The sequence below is a fragment of the Schistocerca serialis genome, chromosome 11 (genome assembly GCF_023864345.2).
Source record: "Schistocerca serialis cubense isolate TAMUIC-IGC-003099 chromosome 11, iqSchSeri2.2, whole genome shotgun sequence".
Lineage (NCBI taxonomy): Eukaryota > Metazoa > Arthropoda > Insecta > Orthoptera > Acrididae > Schistocerca > Schistocerca serialis.
The window spans coordinates 154,059,982-154,084,121 of NC_064648.1; the positions used below are offsets into that span (position 1 = coordinate 154,059,982).

The 24,140-nt window shown below is 41.1% G+C and overlaps 2 protein-coding genes across 2 annotated transcripts in view; one reads left to right on the forward strand and one right to left on the reverse strand.

Annotated features, from left to right (window-relative positions):
* LOC126427096 (something about silencing protein 10) overlaps positions 1–24,140 on the forward strand; it is a 197,419-nt gene that overhangs the window by 26,973 nt on the left and 146,306 nt on the right. The window contains exons 2-3 of the mRNA XM_050089299.1: positions 8,024–8,165; positions 14,815–14,983. Coding sequence (XP_049945256.1) covers positions 8,024–8,165; positions 14,815–14,983 — 311 coding nt within the window. The remainder of the gene's footprint in view (positions 1–8,023; positions 8,166–14,814; positions 14,984–24,140) is intronic.
* LOC126427094 (zinc finger protein ZFP2-like) overlaps positions 3,785–24,140 on the reverse strand; it is a 718,966-nt gene continuing 698,610 nt past the window's right edge. Inside the window, exon 6 of the mRNA XM_050089297.1 lies at positions 3,785–3,877. Within this exon, the coding sequence (XP_049945254.1) occupies positions 3,868–3,877 (10 nt within the window). The 3' untranslated portion in view covers positions 3,785–3,867. The remainder of the gene's footprint in view (positions 3,878–24,140) is intronic.

Below are 24,140 nucleotides of genomic sequence, written 5' to 3' on the forward strand. Positions count from 1 at the left end.
TTATAAAATATTTTAGTATTGCAAGATGAAAATGTTCAAAGCAAAAAGATCTTGGACATCAGCTGCAGGTTAGAAGCTGTGCATCTTAACACAGTTATCAAAGCATGTTGCCATGTCAAAACAGTATTTCGCAAACCTAGTACTTCACTGTACACCATAGTGCTCAGAGCCATTTGAACTTCACTGTACAGTACTTCGTGCTCTGACATTAAGTGGCAGCGGGTGGGCGTAGCAAGTGCCAGCTTGTGCACACATATGTATAAAAGCTGTACATTGAGAGAGTTACGACTCCGTACTATCAGAAATATGAGGATGATGACGATGTTTGGTCTGTAGAGCGCTCAACTACACGGTTATCAGCACCCGTACAAATTCCCAAACTTTGCTCAATCCAATCTCGCCACATGCACGAATGATGATGAAATGTTGAGGACAACACAAACACCCAGTCATCTCGAGGCAGGTGAAAATCCCTAACCCCGCCGGGAATCGACCCCGGGACCCCACATTCGGGAAGTGAAAATGCGACCGCGGGACCACGAGCTGCGGACATCAGATTTGTGGCCCAAATTTTCACACGGGATCAGTTTCTGCAGCTGATGTCCTGCAGGATCGCTTTTTTCTTCTTGAAATATAAAATCCAGGTGGTGATGTTTCCTTGTGAGTTGTTTTTAACCCTTAACTCACACGAGTGGTCTCTCAGATCGCCCAAAAGCTATCGAAATTGGTCTTCGAGGTCAGTTCTGATAGAATGCTTCTATACCTAACATATCCTCCTTACATCACCAACTCTACAATGTTTTGTCATTGGTTGCATTACTGCCTTTTTCTTTTGTTACTGATACACATTAGGGTCTCCTAGAGTGCGCCTCGTCAACTGCGTAACAGTTTTCTTCAGCACGGTACAAAATGTGTTTACAGGAATGTGTCAGTTTTAACAATCCTAAGTTTGGTGACATTGTTAGTCAGTTGTTGGAGGAATTATCAGCGATATAGATAAAAAAATTACTTCTGTAGTGCACACTTTTATCAGTAAAAATATTTTAGAACTGTGGTGGATTTATTTACCATGAAAATGTTGCAGAACAGTTGTGGATGTCCCACAAATAAAAATTTATGTTCTTCACATATATTGGAGCTGTGGAACACTGTTTATAAAAAATGCTGTAGTCTCGTATTCATCAGCAGTTTTGTGCTATGTTAGCAGCTCCTTTCGTGGTCCATCACTTCCTTCTTAATTGTGCAGTAACCTCTTTTTTATCTCTTCTCTAGCACCTACTCTTCTGAGCCCCTCCTACTTCCTTAATATATGTCCTATCTAATTTCTTTTCCTTTTTTGTATTAAATTCAGCAATTGTTTGCTCTTCCACTCTTCTCAGTACCCCCTCACTTTTACCCTATCCATCGAATTTATTCTTTCCGTCCTCACTACGTTCACATCTCCAAATCCCTTGTTCTATCTTCCTCCCTCGCTGTCCGTGTTTCAGCACCAATCAGATTCTTTTCCTCCAATCTTTGCTTGTATTACCACACACACCTTTCATTTTCTTGCAAAATGCCCCTTTTGCCATTACTACCCTGGTATTAATTTCTGTGCTGCACTTGCAGTGGCTTTCTGTTCTACATCCTAGTTACTTAATTGCACATTTATTTATTTATTCATCCATAGACCATTTGCTACAATAGTATTTACATGTCATAAACAGACGGAAATATTATACATCAGAATAGAGTAGGATAAGATGTGGATAGGGCAGGAAATTGGCCATGGCCTAATTGAAGAAACCGTCCCAGTTTGGGTGGCCAGACAGGGAATGAACCCCAGTCCATCCGAATGCAAGCTCAGTACATTAAAACTGGAGTAGCCACCTCGGTCAGTATGTGATTGGAAGGGGAATAACAAAATACATTTTCTACATTGTGAGTGCAACATGCACAGTAAGTAAATAAATGAAAAGAAATTTTGAAATAAAAACACTACGTAAAAAGTGAAAACACATCAACAAATTGTGTGACACTGCATAAAAGTACAAAATGCACAGTAAGTCAATTAATGATGTGGATAAATTATGAAATTTTGATTGAAAACACCACAGAAAATGAAACACAAGAGCACATTATTTAGCACTGCTTAAAGGTATGAAGCACGAGCACACGAAAACCTGCCAAATGTTTCTTCATTTACCATTATCTTTCCCTTTATTTCCTTGTAATTACTTTTGTTTTCTTTGTAGTGACTTTCAGCTTTTTCCTTTAGCTTTATTGACCTCCACTAATTCCTGCAACTCATTTTCAGCAGTTGCTACAAAGACCAGATGAGCTACAGACCACAGTCACCATGTCCTTTTCCCACCATTGTTCCCACTTTATCATCTAGTGGGCAGGGCTTAATCGTCTTCTCTAAGGGTGCGTCCACACGATGCCTCTTCCCCTGTGCCCAAACGCATACTCACGGGAACAAAAGCACACACACAAAAATTATTGGATAGAACATACCAGGTGTACCGGCATGAAATGAGCGTTAAGATAGAAATGTGTTGATAGGGAACATTTGTTGTGAACAAGCCTTTTTTTTATGACATCTGTCAAAGATATTTAGTATACATCAAGTCATGGAACAAACAATGTTTAAACAATGTCGAATTTTGTACCAGAAAGTGATGATTTTTTACTGAAAGCATTTATTTTTGGTTTTCATTTGAAAAAAAGTACTGCAGAGTTGCATCAAATGCTTGTTGAGGCATATGGTGATCATGCTCTATCAGAAGCAACATGCAAAAGATGGTTTCAACGGTTCAGAAATAATGATTTTGATGTAAGAAATGAAGAATGTGGAAGACCACCAAAAAAGTTCGAAGATGCCGAATTGCAAGCAATATTGGATGAAGATGATACTTTGAGTGAGAAGCAAATGGCAGCAATGCTATAAATGTTACACAAGAAACAATTTCTGACCATTTGAAAGCTATCGGAAAGATCCAAAAGTGTGGAAAATGGGTGCCACATGAATTGAATGAAAGACAGATGGAAAACCGAAAAGCCATTTGTCAAATTTTGCTTCAAAGACATGAAAGAAAATCAATTTTGCATCGAATTGTTACTGGTGATGAAAAATGGATTTAATATAAGAATCCTAATCAGGAAAAATCATGGGTTAATCCGGGACAACCATTAACATCGACTGCAAAACCAGATCAATTCGGCAAGAAGACAATGCTCTGTGTTTGGTGGGATCAGAAAGGTGTGGTGTATCATGAGCTTCTAAAACCCGATGAAACTGTGAATACTAATTGCTACAGACAACAAATGATCAATTTGAACCATGCATTGATCGAAAAAAGACCAGAATGGGCCAGAAGACATGGCAAAGTAATTTTTTTACACGACAATTCACCTGCACACAAAGCAAAACTGTTTCAGGATACAATCAAAACACTTGGCTGGGAGCTGCTACCCCACCCGCCGTATTCACCAGATCTGGCCCCTTCCGACTATCAGTTGTTTTCATCAATGGGACATGCATTGGCTGAGGAACACTTCGATTCCTACAAAGAAGTAAAAAATTGGGTGTCTGATTGGCTTGCTTCAAAAGACCAACATTTCTATTGGCGTGGTGTCCACAAATTGCCAGAAAGGTGGTCAAAATGTATAGAAAGCAATGGTCAGTACTTTGAATAAAATGTTTTTACTTTTCAATTCAAAATTAGTGTTTCATTTTCACAAAACAAAAAAAAAAAAAAAAAAAAAAGAAAAGAGGAAAAAAAAAAAAATGCTGATTTCATACCAGTACACCTGGTTAGCTTGTGTGTGCATGCTATCATGTTCACAAACTGCCTTTGAGCAGTCGACTGCCATCTGTGTTGTTCGTCAGTTTGTGCTGCGTTTGTAGTTGAGGTGACAGAAAAAAGAAACAGGGGTAACTATAGATAATACAGTATCCAAACAACACAAGTACAGTACTGTGAGATATACGAAATGACAACAGTGATTATTAGTTTATGCAGTTCATAAGAGCATCACACAAAGATTTTGATTTTGTGCTTCTGAAACTTATGCTTAATGCAATTTCTGCAGTATGAAGTCTGGTCCCGACATTGCATTATTTGTCAACCAGTGACTCAACCAGTTTGAGCTATTTACTTTGTGTTCGAAAACAGAACACTTCAGTGATTTTGCCTGAAACTGTGAAATACTGAGTCGATGTTCTTAGTAATTATTTGGAAGGTACTTGGTTTTCATTACATAGTTTTCACTTTATTTTATAAAACAAATTGTTTATGCAATTTCCTCAAGGAAGGTGATACATAAACACCCTCCCATGCAACAAAACCAGAAATGTCATAAACCCCAGAAACCACTACAACATATGTGTTTTTTTGTTTTTATTATTTTTATTTTTTTTTTTTTCAAATTTTTATCTGCATTCTCAGTGTTTTCCATTTCACTTTCTAGTATATTGTTGAAGTGCTCCAGCTATCCATCGTTTTGAGTTGTTGAGATGTGTGAGTTCATAATTTTTGTGCTGTTAAGTCACCAGATCATAAATATTCACCCCAACAGTTTTCACTTTTATACACACACATCTTTCATAAATTTGTCAGTTTCAGATCCAATTTACTGCATTATTTACAGTACTGTGAATGGAGACTTTTTATCTACTCTATCTTTGTAAGTAGGCTTCCTAGGGATAGTTTGTATCTTATCTTGAAGTGTCTGCCAGTTCAGTTTCTTTAGTATCTCTTTGACACTCTCCCAAAGGTCACAGAAACCTGTGACCATTCATGCGGCCCTTTGCTGTATGCATTCGATTCCCCTCTTAGTCCTCTTTGGTACAGGTGCCATACACTTGAACAATATTCTAAGATGGGTCCCACAAACGTTTTGTAAATGCTCTCCTATGTAGACACAGCATTTTTCCAATATCCTACCAATGAGCTATAGTCTGCAATCTGCATTGCTTATGAGTGAACATACGTTCATATTCTATCATATATCGTTACAGATTAATACATCCAGATATTTGTATGAGTTGACAGTCTTGAATTGTGGCTCATTGATGTTGTCATCATAGGATACTACGTATTGTGAAGTGCAAAATTTTGCCATTTTGAACATTTAAAGGAAATTGCCATCTTTGCACAGCATTGAAATCTTACCAAAATCAGATTGAATGTTTGTGTAGCTTTTGCCAGGCAGTTAGGTTTCATAAAAGGAAGCTGCATAATATATATCTGTATTAATAATAAAAATGTAAAACCATTATGTTTGTCCGTCTGAACACGCAAATCTCCAAAACTGCTAGGTTTATTTTCGTGGGTTTCCACAGCTAACTTGGGGCAAAATATAACCTTTATGTCATCAAAACTGGACCACAAAAGAAAAGTTAATTGTAATTTAAACATTTATCCAAAACTGCCAGCTCAGCTTAGTCATTTGAATTTTTAATCATCATGGTGTTTACACCAAAGAACCAATAGATGGCGCTGTTAATTTCGTGATACACCAAAGAACCAATTCATGGCACTGTTAGGTTTTTTAACTCAGCAGCAGATGTAGTTTTGGCAGTTTATGCCAGTGACAGAATTCAGTGCCGCAATCTTATCTGTACGAATACAAACTAACAGTGTGACTAGGATATACAAATTTACTGATTCCACGTTGTGTATTAAAAACTGAATGATACTGGTTTGCCTCTATTGGTGGATTTTATTTATGTTGGACATATATCCTATGAAAGTTTTTTTACCACAATGACAGAAGTGTTTCTGGAAGTTTACATCAGTGACAAAATTAAGCTCTGCATCCTATCTTTATGACTATAAACTAACATTGAATTTACTTGGCTGGGACGTACGGATTTACCGATTTTGCTATATGTACTACATACTTAATTACATTGCTTCATTTCTTTCAGTAGGTTTTATATATATATTCTCTTTTAGGAAAAACAGATTTATTAAGCTTGCTTTGTGATTTGGGCGCCAACTCATTACATTTTTATTTTGTTTATTATTATTATTATTATTATTATTATTATTATTATTATTAACTTGATTGGCCACAATGGACCATTTGAGTCATTCCATATTCACTTTCTCTTTGAAGATTAGACTACTTGCTTCTTGCGCACAGCCCAGTACTTTTTCATTCGTTCCGAGCGCAATTTTTTTTAACGCGTCTCAAATCTCTACTGGTCTTCTGTGCATCATTTCTGCTGAAAATTTATGATTCGTAAGGAGAGTGTTAATTTTATTTTTGTTCTCTGCATCAGTAATTGTGAGTCCGACTGCTTCAAGATCTTCCTGAATTTCTTTGACCCACTGTCCTCCTGCCTTCTTCCTGGGACTTCGCATCACTAGTTGTTTTAAAATTCTGTTGTCAGGCAGTCGTAAGGCATGAAAGAAATACGAGATTCTTTTCTTCTTCGTTGTGCTGGTGATTGGGTCAATCTCACGATAGACAGTTTCACTGGGGAGGATTCTCCAGATTCCATCAACATAGTAGTTTTTATTGAAGCATGTTCTGATAATTCTTTGTTCAGTCTCGACAAACTGATTGGTTCTTCTTTCATTTTTAATTTGGAACAGAGTTTCACAAGCATAAGTTGCTTCCTGCAGAGTTACAGTTTTGTAATGTTGGATCTTAGTGTCTATTGACAGGACTTTCTTATTACATGTTGACCATGTTAGAAACTGTGCTTTTTTTCCATTTTGTTGGTTCTGTTTTTTCATGTTGCTTTCTCACCCAAGTTACGCAAAATAATTTCTCCACGATATATGTATTGTAGAACTATGTTAATTGCTTGATCATTTATGAAGATTTTATCTATGCAAAGAGGCTACATGGGCATGATTTCAGTTTTCTCAAAGGATATTTGTAATCCTATTTTTGAAGAAATTTTCTGGATACTTTTGATCTGAGCACAAACTTCTTCCATGTCATTTTATGAACAAAAATTCCTAGAAAACAAGTCCTTGTGGATACACCAGAATGGCTAAAAGACTGAGGACTATGTGGTCTCAAAAATCCAATGAAAATCATGAGGTGAGACTTACTACTGTTTGAGAACATCAGGCTGTAACTTGCTCTTTTGAAAGTACTTCTGAAAGCGACATAACTCTGTTCGAGAGTGTCGTGCATTATCTCACTCCTCAGAACCCTTAACTCAAAGTGGTTTAAAGATACTTCTCTCCAAAGTAACATCATAGAAACTGAAATTTTAATGGGAAGTGGCAAATGTGAGCAAGTTTTTATACTCGAATTTCACTTATTACTAACAATTTACGATTTCACATTAAATGTATACAGTTTCCAGTGAGCTTATATTATGCTGTGGCTAGAAACAAAGCACACAGCCAGACACTGCATTGAGTGCATGGATCTTACTGTAAGTAATTTTTTGCACAGCCAGCTCTATGTGACACTGTTAGTGAAGCAAACAAGCTCTTTGTTTGTATCCCCAATTATACTACTTCAGATGTTGTATACAAAGAAGCTTATAAGTAAAAAATAAATGCTGCGTAGCTATAAATAAGTACCTGGGGTATGCTGGGCTTCTCAGCTGGCCTGCAGTAATTGTAAGCGGCTCCTTAATGTACAACACAAAGAGCATGTGTCTCAGCACATTTCCCTGGAGAACACCTGAAGTTACTTCTACATCTGTCGATGATTCCTCCATCTGAGATAACGTGCTGTCCTCTCCCTGCCAAGAAATCTTCAACGTGTCCACAAATTTCATTTGCTAGTCCATACGGTCAGACTGCTATAAATGTCTACATTTGTGGGGTGAGTACATTTAAAATCATTGACTAGAAATTCTGCGTATCACCTGTTGCTCGAGTGACTGGAATAGAAGGCTAAGGGTGCAGGGAGACTACAGTACTGATATGAGTACCGTCTGCTGTACAATGTGCTGATTTTGCAGTTAGATGTAAATGTTGTGAATATAACAGTATTGTGGCAATTTATTTCTGAAGAATCCACAATTTTTTGAATATTCTGTTTACACTACTGTATTCCACAGAGGAAAGAAATTGGACGCAGATCTGGATGTGGAATTGGAGGAGTATGAGCCATCTGACTCTGAAGATGATTATTCTGAAGATGAAAAGCTCTTGTTGGAAAACGTCAGGAAGAGGCCGAGAGAGTTTGATGATGAAAGTGAGGTAAGTTTGGGAACTTTTTCCTTTCTCCCCTTCCGCCTCCACCCTCATTTTTTGCCATTGGCAAACTTGGAACAAAATCTTTATAGTTGAATGAAGAATAGACGAGAAATTCATCCTATATACAAACTTCAGTGTAGAACTAAGTTCATCAGACAAAATTTTATTCATCCCCCTAATCTCTCTGTTTCTTCAAATTATGTTCCAAACTAGTATTTTTTTATTAATGAAAAATTTCCTATAATGCCATAATGAATGACTTTACATATAAGGATAGCTTTTGAAACTCAAAATAACGAGTTAAAATCCTGAGTATACTCATGCATTGGACTTTGACTAAAATATCCTAAAACTTAGTATTTTTTTTAGTTTCTGTTTGGATGTGGAGTTGAACTATATATTTCACGATGCTTTCCTGTAAACAGACATCTCGGAGGAGCTGTGTGAACAATAGTGGACGTATTTATCTCGTAACATTGGTGAACATTTGTCTGTCAGCTGACAAACTGTTGTCACTTTCAGTCTCTAATGAAGTAACACCACATTCTTTTTCACTTCCTTGGTTGCTAAATTCAATGTCGAACTCAGAGCCACTGTAACCATCTTCTGCCGGAAGCACTGTCTGAAAAACATACAGGTTGAGTCAAAAGGGACTGTACAACTTTGGAATGATATAGAAATTTATTGAGACAACTTACGGAATTGGTAGATATGTCATTTTGTAGCAGACAACCCCAAGTTTGATTCACATAATGCAGTAGTAGCCCATTTTGCCACCAGGAGCGCCAGCGTAGTGCACAGTTCAAATGGCTACTTTCACTGGTGTGGAGTGTGCTCACTGTGTGTTTTGGTTTCATTAGACTAATTCTGCAACAACTGTTTGGCATAAATTTTACACCAAATGCGCTGAATAACCTCCAAGTAGGCTTACAATTTAGTGTCGGTATACAAACTTCGTTGAGACAGGTTGTTCACTACGACACGAAAAATTGTCAGGTCGCCCTTTCTTCTTCGTGGAGAAAACTATCACTCGTGTTGTATATTTGGATATGCTCAAAAACTTTTTAATTCCACAGATCAAAGAAAATGGCCAAGTTGTGATGGTTTACTACCAGCAAGACGGTGCACCACCTCGTTCCCTCACAGAAGTTCAGAGGTTCCTCAATAATCACTTCCCTGGTCAGTGGATTGGCCGTGAAGGACCAATCGCACAGCCACCTGGCACTCCAGACTTGACACCATTGAATTTCTTTCTCTGAGGTTTCATTAAAAACTGTGTGTGTATTCCTCTCCTGTCAAACAGTTTAGTCGACCCGAAAAGTTGAATCTATGCTGCTGTCACACAAGTTATGCCCGATTTTACGCAACTAGTGGGGTAGGAAATTGATTACCGGTGGGATGTTTGTTTTATCACAAATGGTTGTGACATCGAGCCAAAATGACACCTGACACTTTTATGTGAAACTTAAGGTTGTTTGCTACAAAATGATACATCTACCAATTCTGTAAGTTATCTCAATAAATTTCTATATCATTTTAAAGTTGTAAAGTCCCTTTTGACTCACCCTGTACACGACAGAGGTTGAAAGTGGACATTTTGTTGTCAAGCATCCGAAGCTATACATGGTAAGGGCAATAGCTAGTGGCAGCCGGCTCAACTAAAACACGGTAGCCAGACTAAAAATGCATGACAGATGATCTCTAGTGGCTGAACACTTACCTATCAGTGTTGAAACAGATACAAGTGAGGTTTTATTTATTTCCCGAAGATCTGTTCTTAAGTTGCAGTAGTATATGTGGGATTTTAAGTTTCTGGCAAAGTAACAGAAATTGAGATAATTTGGAATTTTATATTGAGTAGTTCAAAGAGAACAGTGGTCACTTTGGAGTGCTGTATTTGATTTAGAACTGGTGTCAGGTGGCTATGTGACCCTCCACTGCTGACGCATGCCTTGGCTGTGAAATGGTGTGTGTGTGTGTGTGTGTGTGTGTGTGTGTGTGTGTGTGTGGGTGGGTGTGCACGCATGTGCCTTTCCACTGTAGGCCATCAGTGCAGGAAGATGTGGAGATGTGAAAGAACAACAAAAAAGCAGCTACTGTGTTTCGCCATGCTGGTGACCACACTGCGAATTTTGTCACCTCATCTGTAGGTCAACCACTATGTCTACGCAAATTGTGAGCAATAATGTACTGAACCTCTTTGACAGGGAGTTAGCACACTGCTGGCCATTAAAATTGCTACACCAAGAAGAAATGCAGATGATAAACGGGTATTCAGTGGATAAATATATTATACTAGAGCTGCACATGTGAAAACATTTTCACTCAATTTGGGTGCTTAGATCCTGAGAAATCAGTACCCAGAATAACCACCTCTGGCCGTAATAACAACCTTGATACGCCTGGGCATTGAGTCAGACAGAGCTCGGATGGTGTGTACAGGTACAGCTGCCCATGCAGCCTCAACACGATGCCACAGTTCATCAAGAGTAGTGACTGGCGTATTGTGACGAGCCAGTTGCTCGGCCACCACTGACCAGACGTTTTCAATTGGTGAAAGATCTGGAGAATGTGCTGGCCAGGGCAGCAGTCGAACATTTTCGGTATCCAGAAAGGCCCATACAGGACCTGCAACATGCGGTCTTGCATTGTCCTGCTGAAATATAGGGTTTCGCAGGGATCGAATGAAGGGTTGAGCCACAGGTCGTAACACATCTGAAATGTATCGTCCACTGTTCAAAGTGCCGTCAATGCGAACAAGAGGTGACCGAGACGTGTAACCAGTGGCACCCCCTACCATCACGCCGGGTGATACGCCAGTATGGCGATGACGAATACACGCTTCCAATGTGCCTTCACTGCGATGTCGCCAAACACGGATGCCACCATCATGATGCTGTAAACAGAACCTGGATTCATCCGAAAAAATGACGTTTTGCCATTCGTGCACCCAGGTTTGTCGGCGAGTACACCATCCCAGGCGCTCCTGTCTGTGATGCAGTGTCAAGGGTAACCGCAGCAACGGTCTCCGAGCTGACAGTCCATGCCGCTGCAAACGTCGTCGAACTGTTCGTGTAGATGGTTGTTGTCTTGCAAATGTCCACATCTGTTGACTCAGGGATCGAGACGTGGCTGCACGATCCGTTACAGCCATGCGTTTAAGATGCCTGTCATCTCGACTGCTAGTGATACGAGGCCGTTGGGATCCAGCACAGTGTTCCATATTACCCTCCTGAACCCACCGATTCCATATTCTGCTAACAGTCATCGGATCTCTACCAACGCGAGCAGCAATGTCGCAATACTATAAACCGCATTTGCGATAGGCTACAATCTGACCTTTATCAAAGTCGGAAACATGATGGTACACATTTCTCCTCCTTACACGGACTCATCACAACAACGTTTGACCAGGCAACGCCGGTCAATTGCTGTTTGTGTATGAAAAATTTGTTTGAAACTTTCCTCATGTCAGCACGTTGTAGGTGTTGCCACCGGCGCCAACCTTGTGTGAATCCTCTGAAAAGCTAATCATTTGCATATCACAGCATCTTCTTCCTGTCGTTTAAATTTCGTGTCTGTAACACTTCATCTTCATGGTGTAGCAATTTTAATGGCCAGTAGTGTATATGTACTTTTAATGTCCAAAGAAACCATGTATGAGCTTTTGGGGATGGATAGGGTAGTTAGTTTACAAATGATATTTGAGTCATCAGTCTTCTTACTGGTTTGATGTGGCCCACAATGCCTCGCTTCCCCTGTGCAGTGCAGCTGGCGTTTGCTGTGGCCCACCTGGGTGGCCCTGTGTTGTGCTGGCTTGCCGGTAAGCCGTCTGCTTCTTGCCTCGACAGTATCTTGCTTTTGGGTCGAGTGTCTCACTTTTGCTTTTTGGTTGTAGGCGAATACTCGTTACGTGACACTAAATGTTTTTCATTGCTTAACTTTTTATTCATTGACTATCCATCCTAGAGATATTATGTTTTTAATTATGATGGTTGATCTTTCTATATTCTCTGCCACATTGTTTACAATTTTTTTTTTTTTTTTTAAGTACACTTGTGTTTTTATCTGTTGTCGTAATTAAGTGCTTATGGCTCTGGCATTACTTTGATGTAATGGGGTTGAAGCTCTCTCATTGATTATTTCTTACTGTTCAGATATGCACCTGATTTGCCTAGAAGCCATACAACCAGAAGTGCTTAAGAAAATTGGTTGAAGATACAACTGTCTGTGGAGTTCCTGCTATAAAAGATTGGAAACGTTTCCACAAAAATGGACAGAGTGTTAGGAAAACATAAGATAAAACTGAAGTTTTGTCCTCCATCAAAATTCTCTCTGTTTCTGGGATCTGTTTATGCTGACAGAGCTGTGCGGGTCAGGTCTTTATAGGACTCTGTGCGAGTGTGGCGTATCTTATATAGGGCAAATGACACACCTTGCTCGGGAACACATTGTCGAACACTGGTGACGTACTCACCTCCTCTGAGCCGAAGAGTTCACTGTCACCAAATATTGTACTTCTCCCGGTCATTCTGTGACATACAGTGAAACAAAAATAAGGGCCCACATGTCACACTTTTGGGACTTCATTATTAACGAATGTGTGGAAATATGACTGAGGCACTTATAAATTGTGTCACTGAAAAATTTCACGCTGTCGTAAACTGACATGGGTCGCAACATACTTACTTAGAAGTCACACTCAGATCAGAGATGACACTGAATTTTAGGTTATCCATTTCTCGGTACATGAGCAACTGTGTACAGGAGTGAAATGGCACAGAATGACTCGGGTGTTAGGCTACGGAAGTAGCTCTGGTGATGATGATAAGGAAATGAGACTCTAGGTTGGCTAGCTGGTCTGCTTTTTATTGCTTCTTTATGTATTTGCAGTGAATGCACAGAAGAGCACAGACACTAGCTTGTAACTTCAGAAGGTGTAAGAGATATAACAAAGCTTACTAGTTTCTCAAATAAACTACCAGAACAAATGGTTACCCAGCCTACAGCTTTGTTAAGATTTGGGTAAACACAGTAGTGTATGATACTACATGCCCGAAAACAAAGGAACATCAGATTAATCCTCAAGATCCATGTCGGTGTACTCAAGAAATGGCGGATGTGATGAATTGTAATCGTCCCGTCATTTCGTGACATTTGCGTGTAATGGGGAAAATTTAAGAAATGGTGTATTTATGCTATCATAAGAAAATTAAAGGAATGGTCGAGCCCAAATTAAACAGTAACTCTCTGCACAAAGGCCTGCACACATCCGCAAAAAATAATGTTACGCGTTTGGTGGAACAGTGACGGTGTTATACACTACGAATTGCTTTCCTGATGTATAATCGTCACTGCCAACATTTATTGTCAACACTGAGATGTCTTGCAGACACAGCCTGAGAACAGTGACCAGGAAGGCTGTGTGAAGTGATGCTACTCTACAGTAATGTGCACCTGCATTCTGCTAGGCTAGCAAAAACACTGTACAGAAGTTGGGTTTGAAAGTCATTCTGCACCCACCTTATTCATCTGATCGTGTGCCCTCAGATTTTCACCTGTTCAAGTTCCTATGAAAGAACCTTCAAGGAACAGCTTTTCCAGGTGAAGACGTGTTCCAGATGTGGCTCGACAAGGTCTTTGCTTCAAAACCACGTATTTTCTATAGTTGCAGATTTGAAAACTGAGCCCATTGTGGCAGCCTGTTGTACATAGTGAAGGACAGTATCCTGTTGATGGCTAAAGCCTCTGTTGTGTGGGTCTGTTGCATTTATTTAAGTTACGTAGAAACTCTAGGAACTTATGCACCGACCCGATACGCACGGGCGAGCTTTGCAAGTCCTCCTTAGTGTGCAAGCTTAACTGAATATAGTGCTCACATACATAGGATTTGCTGTAGGTTGTTAGTCATCTGAGGCTGCTCAAACTAGAACTCTTCTCGGTCTGGAAGTCTGCCGCTCGCTGGAACACTGCCTCGCTCGTCATTCGAGGGCCTCCGTGTACGGCATTTAGGGCTGTTTGCTTACAGATGGGACAGGGCTGCATCACTTTTTACCTCCAATTCGCAATCGGTGAGCTCGAAATCAGTGGTTTCTCAATGTGTATGACCTCCTAACGGACTGACGAAAGTGGCTCGCACTGTATACCTCTACCTAAGTTACAGGACTTATAGCTCATATTCGTACACAGAAGAGTTTTCCTTTATTGTCTGGCAAACTTTCACGAACTGTGGCGAGGGGCCTCAGACCTCAGACTGCACGGCTACCCCGCACGGCCGCAATGCTGGATAGAGAGTGCAAACAAAATCTGTGGATGTGGACAGCACCACCTCCGTACCCACCGTGTCCACATTTGCACCGTGACGTAATATAGCGAATCCTGTGGAGTATAAAAGAGGGAGCATCACCAGCTCACGACAGCCAGTTTTAGCCCCAATGATGACAATGGAGGTAGACATTGAAAGCTTTGAATTTTATCTGAGTTTGACACAGAAAGTAAACTGAGAATTTTTTACACCAGGACTCTGTCGCAAAAAATTTTGTAACCAGATAATTTAGTTGATGGTAGGCCCTCCCTTACTTTGTAGTAGAGCAGTATTTATACCTGTCATCTCTCTCGGCCAGCTGTACAGAAGCTGTCTGTTTATTTGCAGGAAGAAGTGCTCGGAGTAGCTTCTGACGATGATGACGATGACGACGAGGGTGACGGCATGGCCAGCGACCTGGACGGCGAGCAGGACGACGACTTGCCAGACGCGAAGGCCTGGGGTCGCAAAAGGAAGAATTTCTACAATGCGGACTATGTGGACGATGACTATGGAGGTGAGTTCTCTTCTGGGCAGGCTTGCATTTGTCAAGTTCACCAGTAGGTACTGTATTGAGAGGCACGCCAGGTTTGGAATTGTTTTCAACACATTAAATTTGAGTTTGAAGGATGAAAACTGCCAGTTATTTTGTTTTCCTTCTGTGTGTTACACTTTCCTTTAATATTCTTTCTTTCTTTTTTTTTAAACCTGCTGAAAAAGAAAATTGTAACATGTGAAGCACCGGTCTTATATTTCAGGAGCGTTTTTTCAAAACACGATAATCACAAAAATATGAATTTTTGATGAAATGAATTTTTTTAAATATCTTACTCCAATACCAATTATGTAAATGGAATAATTTAACATTTACGTAGCTTTTTTAGTGTATGTTTGACTTTTTTACAGTTTTCATTGTTTATTTCAGAATAGAGGGACAAAGTTTCCAAGATTTTTTTTCCTTTTTCTTTTCTTTTCTTTTCTTTTCTTTTCAATGATGGATAAATGCAAAGACAGAAGTTAAAAGTTTTGTTAACATGCCCATTCAAATTGATTTTTTCCGTTTTTTTTTTATCTTTAACATTAATTTCAAAGGATGCTTCTTTATTGTTTATTGTGTGTAGAAATACAATAATGTACTGCTATATAACACTTCAGTATCAAACTTTTCCATAATTTTTTCGTAATCATAAATGCAAAATAGCAACAGATGACATTCAGATACAGCTCAGAATACTGGCTACAACAATACAAAACTGTAATTCTAATGATCACTCTGAACAATGTCCTTATAAAACTCATCTGCTCCTTCTAGTATTTTAAAATACTTCATTACCTATTATGGAAAGTCCAGGATGGAATGTAACAATACGAAAGAAGGAAAGTTGCTATGCACCATATAGTGGAGATGCTGAGTCGCGATAGGCACTAACATCACTCAGCATCTCCGGTATATGGTGAGTAGCAACTTTCCTTCTTTGGTATCATTACTTGATAAGTTTTAAGACATACTTTTTCTTTTCCGTACTGGCCATGTTGTTGTTCTCCAACATCTGTGCTTTCATCACTTCTTGACTGCAGTTTCTGGATCTCTGCAGCTCGCCCTGCACAGGACATGCATTATAAGTGCTCAATATTGACCACAGTAACTTCTTCTTAACCTTTTCATAAGCTGAGTAGTTATGTTGAAAGGCATCTTAGATCGTAGGGCTTTCAGTGCACTGGGCTTGAGATCCTTTGCAGCTCAATCTCTGTTTAGTATCTTGACAATGCCATATTGATCCAGTACTTTATATTATGCAGTCAGTAAAAGAATATCTTCCTTTTTCCACTAGCCTTTATGCACTCTACTACTTTGTCAGCTTATTAAATTTTCTGCTTTCTTCCGTGAAGGCCATTACTGTGCACATTGTTATTGTATTTTGATTTTGACTGGTACAAGAGTCGGAAAATAATGAATTTCATTTGGACCTTTTTTTTGGCTGGACGCCTCTAGGTTTCTGAGAAAATATGGTAGAACAGCGGATACTAGGTTACATTCTATTGGTCTTTCCGTTTCAAGCCAAGTGTAAGAAGTGATCCTTTCCTTTGTGTGTGCACAGGAATGAATCATAATAAATGAACTGTAAGCCAAATCAGTCTTAAATAGAATACTTCACGTAAGAAGAGGTATTGGCTAATTCTGTTGTATATCAGAATATATATTAACCACATTTGTATTGTGCTCCTTCGTTATCTGTAGAAAATCTTTGCACAAACTTTGTGCAACCTGTAGTTTATTATTCATTGATTCTTGTTCACTGTATCTGTTCCTTTTGAGCATCCGTCTTTGGACAGGCCTGATGTTGCTTGGTACTGTTGAGCCATCTTTTTTCTTTATGCTTTATTGAAAACATAATCATCCTTTTTGCTTCTTTCTTGATGTTCCTTTCCCCTGACAAAACTGGCTTGAAGTAAGCAATAATCAGAAGTTAATGGTGCTATGTAAACCACTAATTTATTTCTATTCATGGTTATGGTGGCAAATGTTTGCCTATAGTTATTTTTTCCTTCTTTCATTCTTTGCAGAAAACTCTATCACATTATCATTGAAAATGATGTCCTTCATTTTTATTCTCCCTTCAGATCTCTCAGAAGCAAAGCACAGCTTGCCTTTATTCATTTTCGCTGTAACTGGCTGAGAGCAAATATTGAGTTTTACAAAAACCTGTAGTTTTCAACGCCGTATAACAGCAGCAAATATCAGCTGTATCTACATCTACATCTACACTCTGCAAACCACCGTGAACTGCATGGCAGAGGGTAGATTCCAGTGTACCAGTTAGTAGGGTTTCTTCCTGTTCCATTCACATATGGAACACGGGAAGAATGATTGTTTGAATGCCTCTATGAGTGCAGTAATTATTCTAATCTTATCCTCACAATCCCTATGTGAGCGACATTTAGGGGATTGCAGTATATTTCTAGAGTCATCATTTAAAGCTGGTTCTTGAAACATTGTTAACAGACTTTCTCAGGATAGTTCACGTCTATCTTCAAAGAATATTTCAGTTCAGTTCCTTCAGTATCTCTGTTACACTCTCCCTTGGATCAGACAACCTGTGACCATTTGTCCTGCCCTTCTCTGTATACGTCCAATACCCCCTATTTGTCTGCTCACCCTCACCTTCTGCTGTCACCAGGGCAGACATTTTGCAACCTGTTGCTCAACTTCCTCCTCTCTTCTGCTGTTTGGTGACTTCAATGCCACCGTCCCCTTTGGGGCTCCCCACACCCCTGTCCGAGAGGCTCTCTCCGAGTAAACGTCTTCAGCCAGCTCGATCTAATCTGTTTGAGCACGGGTAGACCCACATTTCTTCCCAATTCCACGCACTTCTTTTCCCACTCGTGCATTTCTTTCTGTCCCGCTCGGCTTACTCGCCGTCTCGAGTGGTCTATTCTCTCCGACACACACTCGAGTGAGCATTTGCCCCCGTGTCATTTGTTTTCCAATGCCCATCCCAACTGTGGATCCAACCAAGTGGCAGTTTCCCAAGCTGACTGGCAACTCTACTTCTCACTGGTCACTTTTGACAAACGCCATTTCCCTGCTACTGAGACCAGGTAGAATACCTTACAGACGCTATCCTTCCTGCTGCAGAATGTTCGCTATCTCGTACCTCTTCGTCGCAGTGACGTGCCCCCATTTCCTGGTGGACCGAGGCGTGCCGTGATGCACTCCACACGTGGCGAAAAGCTCTTCACATTTTTAAACACTGTCACACAATGGTGAACTGTATTAATTATAAACAGCTACTGTGCAGGGCTGCTGCATTTTCAAGGATAGCGGAAATGCTAGTTGGCTTTCTTTTCAAAGCTCTTAACAGTTTTACTCCATCTCCTGTTGTTTGGTAAAATCTCCGTCGGGTTTCAGGAACCCCAGTTCCCGGTCTGACCGTAGCGAACAATGTTATTGTAGACTCTCTCAACATCTCCAATTCCTCGGGCTGATATTTTGCAGACATTTCGGTTTTCACCCACTGTCATCCTGCCTTCCTCCCTCCGAAACAGGTGGCGGAGGCAAAAATGATATTTTTCTCCTCCCAAAGTCGTGAATGCTACAAAACTGCGTTTACTATGAAGGAGTTTAAATGTGCAGTCTCTTCATCCTGGTCATCCGCCTCGGGACCAGACGGTGTTCACATTCTGGTATTGCAACACCTATTTCCTCAGAGCCTACACTTTCTCCTCTACACGTGTAACTGCATTTTGACAGATGGCACATTTCCCAGTCGCTGGTCTGAGGCCATTTTCGTTCCTGTAACTAAGACTGGTAAGGACAAATACCTTCCTTCCAGCTACTGCCCAATGCCCCTCACCAGTGACGTCTGCAAGGTGATGGAGTGTACGATTAATGATCGGCTAGTGTTGTGGCCGGAGTCTCGGAATCTCCTCAATAATGTCCACTGTGGATTCCTTCAGCACTGCTCTGCAGTTGATCATCTCGTCACCTTGTCCACTCGTATTATGAACGTTTCTTTGTGTAAGTGCCAAACTGAGGACATGTTTTTTTGATTTGGAGAAGACATATGGGACCTGCTGGAGGAGAGGTGTCCACCGTATTATGTATGAATGGGGCTTCTGGGGTCGCCTTGTACGGTGCCTCTCACGTGAGGAAGACATTTTTACCAGTTTTAATAAATTAGTGTCTCTTATTGATGTATTCACAATAGTTAGGAAGTGCTGTAGTCCGTAGCTGGCCATGAGTCGGAGAGCATTTCCCACACTGGCTGGCTAGGTGACGAAGCTACCATATGTCGCGCGTAGCGGGGTGGGGTTCGGCGCTGGACTGTAGCAACAAGCGCCAGCCTGGGAAATATACGTGACGGGAAGTACCGCCATCTTGGCGCCAAAGTCACCGATAAAGTCATTTATGACAACATGAATACTAGGAGGAGCCTCTGGATGTTTAAAACTATTTATCATAATTTTGCCTCGTTAAAATTCACACCCGTTCATTAACAATTGCATATCTTAGTAAGTACAAACTTGATCGGAAATCCACGAATTGTGACGAAACTAGTAAGAGATACGGACTGTGCGCCAAAGTCGGCAGTTGCGGTTTAGAGTTCTTCTTGTCTTGTTCGATGGTATCTGTGCTCTCGGTTACGAGTAGTTTGTGACACGAAGGTTTCATTATTGATCTAATAGGAGTAAAAGTGATATTAGAGCATTCTGAATGTTAATTTCGAGTAAATAGATACCCCAAAGTTGATCGACAGCAATTTCAGATAGTTAGCTTCCACCGACAGAGATATCCGATGCGCCAATGAAGAATCTGCACGGGGCGACATTTACGAGAGCTGCACCGCGCACAGGTAGGAGGAAATCCGACGACACGACCCACCGAGGTGGATCGAGGAAGGTCCGACTTACACTCGCAAATTCCGGGTGGAAATGATGACCAGTCATACTGTACGTCACATATACCACACTCTACGGACTCGCGGCTAAGCTGAGTAATAACAGTATCAGTTTAGAAGCGAGGGGATCTTGCAGCCTGCTCCTTTTTATCTTGGAATTTTTTAAGGTACATATGTGCTCAGCTCTGTCAGACATATTTGTGCAAGAGAAGGTGGTGCCCCAGGGTCCTGTGCTCAGTGTCGTCTTATTTGCCACAGCCATCGACCCTATTGCGGATTGTCTCCTACCGAGTATCTCAGGCTCTCTTTTCGTCGATGACTTTGCTATCTATTTCAGCTCTCAGCCAGCCTTTCTACTCGAACGGCGCTTCCAGTGGTGTCTCGATTGTCTCTACTCGTGGAGCATCGACAGTGGCTTATACTTTTTTGATGACGAGACTGTCTTCATGAACTTCTGGTGGTGCTGGGAGTTTCTTCCCCTGTCCCTTCATCTTGGCTCATTCCTCCTTCCTTTCATTGATCCACTGAAATTCTTGGGACTCATGTTTGATAGGACACTCTGTTGGTCTTCCCACGTCTCTTACCTGTCAGCCCTTTGTACTCGCTTCCTCAATGTTCTACCTTCCCCCCCACCCCTCCCCCCCCCCCCCTACCCCCTCCCCCCCCACCCGGTACCTGGTCCAGTCTGTATACCAATTAGGTTCCTTTTGGAGTATGCGGATGCATTAGCTCCATACTTAACAATCATATACAACCGTTCGCTCGACGAAAGATCCGTACCCAAAGACTGAAAAGTTGCACAGGTCACACCAATATTCAAGGAAGGTAGTACTAGAAATCCACTAAATTACAGGCCCATATCGTTACCGTCGATATGCAGCAGGGTTTTGAAACATATATTGTGTTCGTACATTATGAATTACCTCGAAGAAAATAGTCTATTGACACACAGTCAACATGGGTTTAGAAAACATCGTTCCTGTGAAACACAACTAGCTCTTTATTCACATTAAGTGATGAGTGCTATTGAACAGGGATTTCAGATCGATTCTGTATTTCTGGATTTCCAGAACGCTGTACCACACAATCGGCTCGTAGTGAAATCGCGTGCTTATGGAATATCGTCTCAGTTACATGACTGGATATGTGATTTCCTTTCAGAGAGGTCACAGTTCATAGTAATTGACAGAGAGCCATCAAGTAAAACAGAAGTGATTTATGGCGTTCCCCAAGGTAGTGTCATAGACCCTTTTCTGTTCCTTATCTATATAAACAATTTGGGAGATAATCTGAGCAGCCATCTTAGGTTGTTTGCAGATGACACTGTCATTTATCGACTAAAAAAGTCATCAGAAGATCAAAAGAAACTGCAAAACGATTTAGAAGAAATATCGGAATAGTGCGAAAAGTGGCAGTTGACCCTAAATAATGAAAAGTGTGAGGCCATCCACATGAATGCTAAAAGGAACTTCGGTTACACAGTAAATCAGTCTAATCTAAAAGTTGTAAATTCAACAACATATGTAATTATCACAATTACAAACAACTTAATTGGAAGGAACACATAGAAAATGTGGGGAAGGCTTCCAAAGAGTGCATTTTATTGGCAGTACACTTAGAAAATGTAACAGACCTACTAAGGACACTGCCTACACTACGCTTGTCCGTCATTTTAGAATACTGTTGCACGATGTGGGATCCTTACCAGATAGAAGTGACAGAGTACATCGAAAAAGTTCAAAGAAAGGCAGCACGTTTTGTATTATCGCAAAATATGGGAGAGAGTGTCCCAGAAATGACAAAGGATTTGGGCTGGACATCATTAAAAGAAAGGCGTTTTTCATTGCGACGGAATCTTCTCATGAAATTCCAATCACCAACTTTTTCCTCTCAATGCAAAAATATTTTGTTGGCACCGAGCTACATTGGCAGGAACAGTCACCAAGATAAAATAAGGGAAATCAGAGCTCGTACAGAAAGATACAGGCGTTCATTCTTTCCGTGCGCTATACGAGATTGGGGTAATAGAGAATTGTGAAGGTGGTTCGATGAACCCTCTGCCATGCACTTAAATGTGATTTGCAGAGTATCCATGTAGATGTAGATGTAGATGTAGACCTCACGCGGAGCGGATCGGACAATCCTCCTCCGTTTATACTGGTCCCTTGTCCGTTCTAAACTGGATTGTAGATGTGTCGTATATTTATCCGCACATCCCTCTATCTTACGTAATCTTCAAACCGTCCACCATTGTGGGATACATTTGGCCATTGGTGCCTTTTGTACTAGTCCCGTTGAGAGCATTTGTGCTGAAGCTGCTTACTTGCCATTGTTGTGCTGACAGGATGTCCTCCTCAGTCATCACACAGGCAGACTGTCTTCTGTGCCCGGCCACCCATCCTGTGCTCCTTTTTTTTGACGATTCCCTCGACAGCCAGTACGGACTGCACCCGCCTTCTCTGTTGCCTCCCCGAGTTTGCTGCTTCGACAGCTTTGCTTTACACCCTCTGCCACATTCCTCGTGGGCACGAGCTCTTCACTGCCCCGGCTTCGTGCCGAGGTACCCATTAATTTTGGACTCCATTCACTTCCTATTGTAATGGATCTGGGAGATGTGTTATTTTCTACCGGATTGGTCGATACCAAATCTAATGAGGGAGGTTGTAAATGTTTTCTTATATTTTTGTCAGAATATTTTTTGTGAATTGTAATTTGCCTTATTTTATGTTAATTTGCTTATATATTCGAGAGTGACAGCATATCGATTAATATTAGTAGATGTGACAAATAATATCAAAGAGACTGGTTACAAGTGGAAGCTCGTGTGTCGTGTGAAATGTCCTTGACGCTAGAGTCGTCTTTGACCGTGGTCAGTAGGCAGTGAACACTCGGTGTGTGACGGTGGAACAATGTACGGGTCCCTGTTATAATAATTTGCAAGTGACCTGCAAAAATGAGTTATTCTACTACTTTTTTATATAAACATCAAGAAGGAGGCACATTTGGAAAAATGGTATTTGAAGCACCAAAAATGAGGCAAACGCATTGAACCGGGACATTTCTGCAGCCGACGAAACAGCATTATGGAATACTTTCACTAGACGACTCAATCCAACACAAAAAAGTCAAATATCATCTCATAAATATCCACGGAAAAGTGAGTACTGTCACGAAATATGCTAAATTCAACTATATAAAAATAGTGAGCATATTTCACTACGGACATTACTCTGAGCCGGTGCATCGCAGTGAGTTTCTCACACTTGGCACGTGGCTCGCAGACAGTGTCTCCGTCTACACCGACAGTTCCGAGACCGACCGTGGTGTCGTCTGTGCCTTCGTACTCGGTGACGATCCTTTTCGATATCGATTTCTCGACTGGCACTCGATATTTTAGCACGGAGCTCTACCCCCTTCATCGGGCCACCCAGTACATCTGGCGACACGGGCTTCCCAACTGTGCCATCTGGTCAGATTCTGTCAGTCCTTTCCAGAGCCTTCACATGCTGTACTCAGCCCACCCTTTAGTATGACGGATCCGAGACTGCCTCCAATCGCTTCCTGTGGAGAGAGCTAATGTAGCGTTCCCGTGGGTTCCCACTCACGTCGGCGTGCCAGGGAACGAGACTGTTGATGCTCCTGCAAAGGCTGCAGCTCTCCTCCCTCGGCCTGCCAGTCATTCTGTTCCCTCGGGCGTTCTTCACACGTTGCTGTCTGTCGGCACATAGTATCACTTTGGGGTGCACAGTGGTCTTCTCTTCAGGGGACAAGCTCTGGGACGTTAAACGTCTCACAATAGCGTGATCGACTTCCTCTCGGCCCGCATGTCTTGCGGAGGTCATTGTAGCCCAGTGGCGTATAGGACACTGTCGTTTTAGTCACAGCCATTTATTAATCGGCAACCTTGCCCCACTCTGTGCCTCCTGCTCTTAGCCCTTGACAGTGCACCAGTTTCTGGTCCGGTGCCAATTTTCTAACTGTTTATGTTTACTTCTGCAGTTGCCGTCTGCTGTGTCAGTTAGTGGATGACACTCATTCTGTCAATCACTCTTTCTGTCGCCACAGCGACACAAATTTGATCCCCTCTGTGGGGCCTCTGCCATCTTGACGATGTTTCGAGAAATTTTTCCTACGGACATACTTATCCTTAGCTACTACTCTTTTAAAGTTACTTGACTGCGTTTTTTGCCTTTTTCACCTCAGGTTTTTATTCGGCACTTCTTTTTTCTTACGTTATGATGCAGACAGTTATGGCATTAGCAACTGTGGTCCCTG